Here is a 6,988-nt window from a genome sequence, read left to right on the forward strand (position 1 = left end):
AAACACTGTTGCAGCAGCAAAGGTCATTCAAAATGATCTAGACAGCATTCAGAACTGGGCAGACACTTGGCAAATGTGTCTGCCCAGTTTTGAAATTTAATAGAGAAAAGTGTAAGGTACTGCACGCAGACAATAAAAATGTGCATTATAAATATCTTACGGGAGATACTGAAATTGAAGAAGGAATCTATGAAAAAGACCCAAGAGTTTATGTTGACTCAGAAATGTCTTCATCTAGACAATGTGGGGAAGCCATAAAAAAGGCCAACAAAATGCTCAGATATATTGTGAGAAGTGTTGAATTTAAATCAAGGGAAGTAATGTTATAACTTTACAATGCATTAGTAAGACCTCATCTAGAATATTGTGTTCAGTTCTGGTCACCTCGCTACAAAAAGGATATTGCTGCTCTAGAAAGATTGCAAAGAAGAGCGGCCAGAATTATTCGGGTTTAAAAGGCATGTCATAGACAGGCTTAAAGAATTGAATCTATTCAGTCTTGAACAAAGAAGACTATGCGGTGATCTGATTCAAGCATTCAAAATTCTAAAAGGTATTGACAATGTCGACCCAAGGGACTTTTTCGACCTGAAAAAAGAAACAAGGACCAGGGGTCACAAATGGAGATTAGATAAAGGGGCATTCAGAACAGAAAATAGGAGGCACTTTTTACAAAGAGAATTGTGAGGGTCTGGAACCAACTCCCCAGTAATGTTGTTGAAGCTGACACCCTGGGATCCTTCAAGAAGCTGCTTGGTGAGATTCTGGGATCAATACGCTACTAACAACCAAACAAGCAAGATGGGCTGAATGGCCTCCTCTCGTTTGTAAACTTTCTTATGTTCTTATATATATATATACACAGTGTGTATATATATATATATATATATATATATATATATATATATATATATATATATATCTCAAAGTAAGCTTGCAAATGAAACCAGTTTGTTTAAACAATAATGATTTATTCATGCAATATGACAAAACAAACAATAATAGCATTTGAGTAACTAGTTAAAACAACTTCTATAGAATTAACTAGAAGAGATTCTCTCAAAATCACGGCTTAAAACTGCAGCTTGCATGCAATTACAGCAAGGACTCTTGATTAAGTTGTGGCTCTTAAAAGGCAATGCTCCATTCCTGAAATATCTGTGACATCCAATGCTTGATGCGTGTAAGGCAAGTAGTTAGCACCCAGGCAGAAGAAATTCCTGGCTTTAGGGACAAATATAGCTGGGTATCATCAGCACAGCAATGGAAGTTCACTCCCTGTCTGCAGATAATGTCACCTAACGGTAGCATATATGACGAAAACAACAAGGGACCCAGAATGGAGCCCTGTGAGACAACTTCCGATAATGCCAATTTTACCTCCCTGTGGCAAAGTGGTTAATAGTGTACAGGTGCAGGTGATTAAAGAACAGACAGACAATTGTAATCCAGGTAAAAGGTTTGTTTTTTTAGTTGTTTTTGTCCAGTGCCTGACTGTGAAACAAACAGGAAATAATAATGAAGGTAATGGTATTACTTACATTTATAATCCCCCAAGCTGGTCGCAAAATAATAGTCCCATTCTTGTATCCCCACATTAAACACAAAACACATACACAGGTCTGGTTAGTGCGTGAATAAGTGACTGTGGTGCAACACAGTTTTACAGTGGTACAAGTGAAGTGCTGTTCCGGGTTTGTGCTGGCCTCTGGTGACAGCTCCGGAACATGTTAGCAGTCTAGTGAATACACTCAACAATAGACAGTACAAACAAATACTCACAATTATTTCACCAACAGTACGGGTCTCCTTCCAGGTCAATGACACAACCAAAATGAAGGAACAGATAACATTGCTTCGACCCCTATTTATACCGTCACTCATGACCCCTTGGTAAACGATTGCAGCTGCTTTTTATGATCTGCAGCTGCCACATCATTTCCCCTCCGGTTCAATGAGTTAGTGTACCGAAGATCCATCTCTTTTCTACATGACCGACTTCCTTTTAACCCTCGGAACGAAGCGTCAGGCCAAGTAGTCCAGAGTACTCTGTTCCCGTTACTTAGCACCCTCACAGGTCGAGAGGGAGATTTACCACCAAGAATCATTGTCTTTCTGTCACGCTCCCCAATAGAGACGAACTGAAACCTATCAGAAAGATAAGATTTGAACCAGTATAGGACAAGGCCAGACAGTCTCACTGTGCTTTCAAGACGATTCAGTAGGATGGAATGGTCTACAGCACCAAAGGCAGCACTTAGATCTGTTATGTTAAGGTGGATGAGGGCTTTAATTTAGTTAATTTAAGTTATTCTTAATGGTATTTTATTTATTACTGATTTGTTGGGTTACCTTTATTTAGTCTCAGTGTTTTCTTAATTTCTATGAATTTTCCTTATTACTTATTTTGTCTGAAAACTTAATTTTCCTAAATATGTTTTTACAATGGTCCCATTAGCCCTTCCAGGACCTTTGAAGGGCCAGGGAGTCTGGATCATGGTTTGTCAATAAGTCTTCCTTGAAGTAAAGGTATTCAGGCTTACTGTTACACTGGTGTTGCTTGGTTCTGGAATAAATTACCTTGACAAAGGAACATAAGGAACATTTTGTTGGAAAAGCAGAGTCTCTAAATTAGTCTTAACACTAGCACCGCCATAACCGCTATTTGAACGGCTTTTGCAATTCAAATTTAAATATCTCCGCATATGAGAATATCTTGTGCATGTTCGTTCTTAAGTGTTACTAAATATTTGAATTAAATACCCATACGATGTTCCAGCTGCAGAATCGTAAAAATGAATAAGTTATAAGCACTTGCTTCTTCAACCGCCAGACCCGCAGTTTATGCGGCATATTGAAATCAATACAATATAGCCGACAATTTAGTCTGGGCTTTGTAATAAAATAAAAGTCATTGTGAAATAACATATTATAATCCTGCTGAGTGCTTGAAACACTGATGAAAGCCATTCTACACACCATATATTATTATTATTTACACTACATTTCTCAGGCAGAACGACTGTGCCACCCTGAGTGTGACGGTGCACATTTTTTTTAAAAAGTGCGTATTCTAAGCTCTCAGATCAGTGACCATCATGTGATTCTTGAAATGTATTTTGTTTACGACTGTAAGTCGCCCTGGATAAGGGTGTCTGCTAAGAAATAAATAATGATAATAATAATAATAAACGAAAGCTAGAGACTGTTGCATTTTACAACACAATGAAGTACAGTGTGGATATAATGGATCAAATGGCACGGCTGTATTCTGCTGTATTCAAAGGTGGTACTCGCAGGTGGTCTGTGGTTGTTTTTTTATAATGTTTTGGACCTGGCATCCATCAACGCTTTGGTTTTGTACAAGGAGTGCACCAGCAACACAATCACTCGGAGGGACTTCATTTTGCAGCTAACCCTGGAGCTATGGCAGAAACATTTTGATAAGAGACACGAAAGCCGGCTGGTAAATGCCCCTCAACCTTCAGCCAGCGCTGTGCCCACTGGCACACGGAATAAAAGACAATGCCAGGTTGCTAAATGCAATAAAAACATAACTTTTGATGTCTGCGCCCATTGTGAAAAGGCAGTCTGTGGCAAATGCACTGGTACAGTTGAAAAGCGTGTTTTCTGCATAGATTGTACTTAGAAAGCTGTAATAGAACTCTGAACAGACAGACAGAGCCTTTGAACTGTTTCACTCAAAGCACTTTCACATTGCATAAGTTATGTTATATTTTTGTTTTATGCTATTTTTATAACCAGTTATTTATGTTTTATAATTTATCCTGGGATAATGGTTTCAATTGTCTTAACATAACACATTTCTATTTTTTTTTGCCACTGTTGTTAATGAACCACTGTAGATTTTTCATTTAGTTTAAATTTGTTGGACCACAGGGTTTTTGAAAATGAGAGATCTGAGTTTCTCCCAGAAGACTTTCTGAGCAGTTGTTTCTCCTCCCGGCCAGTCGAGGCAGGATTTCTTACACATTTCCCTGCGGAGCTTCTGGTGCTGGGACAACCTTTCAACAGGGATCTTCTCCAAGAATATGAAAACCAAGACATCTCTGTTCTCTGAGAAGAGCTGCATGTGTGCCAGGCTCATTTCCAGCTTGCACCACTCACTCTTCAGGAAGTTCGTGGATATCACGCAGATGGTCCTCCTGCTTCTCTGAATGCTGCTCTCCACGTTGTCCAGGATGTTGCCTTCCAGGTCCCAGTCTCTGTCCGACACACACAGCTTCACGTTCGGAAGACCGGCGTTGTTCTCTAGGTTGGGAATCAACTCGTGGATTACCCATTCAAAATCCCTCTCGCAGTAGGCAACAAAAGCATCATACTTAAACCTGGGGTTGTTCTCCCAGACTTCTGTGTCTTTCCTCTTGGACAACAGCAGGTACCACTGATAGTAGATCTTCCAACGGTACACATAAAGCAGGACAGCCACAGTCGACAAGACAGTCATTCCGAGGATGACTATGAGAATATACCATACATATTCAGGAATGCATATGGGATTAAAATCCTTCAAATGCTTGCCACGAAGCTCTACAGGGGCGAAGCACATGAAATCCTCTGCATTGGTTGTGTTTCCCAGGGACTTCACCCAGAAAGAAGCCCAGGCCAGGCTGCAGTCGCAAGTGAAATAGTTCCCGCTGAGGTTCACGTAAAGAGTGGACAGGAAGAGTCTGAAGATGCCTTCGGGCAGAGTCTGGAGACGGTTGAGACTGAGGTTGATGTGGAGCAACTTCCCATTGTATTTGAACAGCTCTGCTGGGAGGGTCTGCAGCATGTTTCTTCTTAAATTAAGAACCTGCAGGTTGGTCAGGGAGTCCAGGACACCAGATGGGATCTGGTCCAGCGAACACCCCTCTAGGATCAAGGACTCAAGGGCATGCAGTTTCATTAAAGCATTCGGGTGAACAGTTTTTATTGAGGACTCTTTCACCAGAAGCTCTCTCAGGTTCTGCAGATCAGAAAAGGCAGAGTCATCTATCAGGTTTATGGATGAGGAAAATATTTCCAAGGTATTCAGGGGGCACTGGCCAATGTCCTCAAACATGGGCTTCCTCATTGTCTCAAAATCTATTCTGTACAGACCCAGTATCCAGCTGGCTATTTCGTAGATCAAAGAATATAGTCTTCATGTCTTGTGTTTGGATTTTGCCGATTCTCAGAGACTTCAGCTTATAAAGTGGGAAGAAGGCCTGGGATCCCACCATTAGCACAGAGTGGTGCTGCTGAAGAGTCAGGTGCTCCAGAGTGTGCATGTAAGTGAATGTGTTCCCTTCTACTTCGTGCAGCCAGCCGTAGGACAGGTCCAGGGAAACAATACTCTTAAACCTCGGAAATGTCCAGGTGTTTATTTTCAATATATGGTTTCCCATCAGCATCATGTTCTTTGTCTCTGAAGGGATGGCATTCGGCACCTGTAAGGAGAATGTGAAACTTAATGAGTTACTCCTTTTAAATTTAGCTTTTTTTTCCTTCAGAGAAGGTATATTCTCCATGACGAATGAAGTCGTTTCCAAATTAACCTGCTTATTAAATGGATGATTTATACTATATACATTTTCTGTATTTCATTTCTTCCTCTTAACTGCAGAAGAAGCCATACTTGTTTGAAAACTGGAGTGCACAAACAAGCATGGATTCCAACCAGTAGTTTTGACATAAAGGCAGCAGTTAGATACCATACATTTTTATCTGAGAAGCTGAATGTATACAGGTAAGTGTGGAAAACAGTTAAAAACAGAGAGCTGCAGCTTGAACTATGGATTCTGTTGTGATGCAATACCAAGAACACACTGCTTGCATGCAGCTTGTATTTATATTTATAAACAGCTTCATACAGATTCTATATACAGAGCTGGCATAAAGTTGTTTAGCTTGGAGTATATCCACATCTCTTTTTAGTTAAAAATCTAGTGCTCAGTTATTTTACCCCCAATTTACTCCCCAGATGTCCAATTACGTTCCCTCACTGCAGCAATTTCCCACAACAGCTCAGGAGGACTTTCACCCAGGAACTTGAGAGCAGATGTCAGTGAGCTATCTGCCTCTGAAGAACAAAGACCAGCCCTGCATGTGTCCGCTAGAGCTGAACCAGAAGGGGGCTACAGTAGCATGGTGACGAGAAACAGTCCCTGCTGGTTTTGCCTCGCTGGCCCGCAAGAGCACCAGAGCCAGTGCGACACTCCCTTTTGAATCCCCAGCAGACAGCAAACTTCACATAGCCAGGGCGAACCTGAACTCTCCTGACTGAATGACCCACCCTGTACACTACACGACTGTGCTTTTACCAGGTGAGCACTATATCCACACATCCTTTGGCTGATCTAGTTAACATAGAGTGCTGAATTGTTTGTACTGGCACAGAACAAGCCATTTGGATACAATGTAAAAAATGCCAATATTTTTCACTGGTGAAGTACATATGTACTGTGTCTGGTTATTGACAATGCTGTGTGCTTCAAACTACAGCTCATTCATTTAGCATTGTATTTGCTTGCTAATCCAAACACCAGAAGTACAAACTGACTAATAATCAGAACCATGCTATCTTAACGAAATGCATCACAGTAGCTGCTGTAGAAACCAAAGTCCAATATTATGTAAACGATAAACATCGATAAGTGTTGATTTGAGTTCTGTTGGGCATTATTTTCTTGCCGATTCAACAATTCCAGTTTTTTATACACTTAAAACATTTCTCCCTAATTGATAATAGTCTGGTAATGAGATTCAATTGATTGTTAATTTGGTAATTGGATTTGGTTTTTGCTCTTTTGTTACGCTTAGTTCAAACAGTTAAAATGTTTGTCTCTCAATTTGTGGGAATGTTGTCATAAGTTCTTCTGAGTTTGTACATGATAGGATCTCTACTCCGGCCAAATCATAACAGGGTTCTTCCAAATGGTTCAGATTTACGAGGATCTGTTTTTTCATTTGCTGCTCTACATTATATGGATAATTAATTGTACCC

The 6,988-nt window shown here is 40.4% G+C and overlaps 1 protein-coding gene across 1 annotated transcript; it reads right to left on the reverse strand.

Moving 5' to 3' along the window:
- Positions 1-1,016: 1,016 nt before the first annotated feature.
- Positions 1,017-5,077, reverse strand: LOC131720972 (toll-like receptor 13). The gene has a single exon (XM_059013573.1). It carries the CDS (start codon positions 5,075-5,077, stop codon positions 3,881-3,883), a length of 1,197 nt encoding a protein of 398 aa, XP_058869556.1. The 3' UTR covers positions 1,017-3,880.
- Between the last annotated feature and the right edge of the window lie 1,911 nt (positions 5,078-6,988).

Source organism: Acipenser ruthenus, chromosome 46 (assembly GCF_902713425.1).
Source record: "Acipenser ruthenus chromosome 46, fAciRut3.2 maternal haplotype, whole genome shotgun sequence".
NCBI lineage: Eukaryota > Metazoa > Chordata > Actinopteri > Acipenseriformes > Acipenseridae > Acipenser > Acipenser ruthenus.

What these genes read in the sequence shown, in the direction of transcription:
- LOC131720972 (XM_059013573.1), bottom strand. Translation starts at nt 5,077, where the DNA reads ATGAGGAAGCCCATGTTTGAGGACATTGGCCAGTGCCCCCTGAATACC.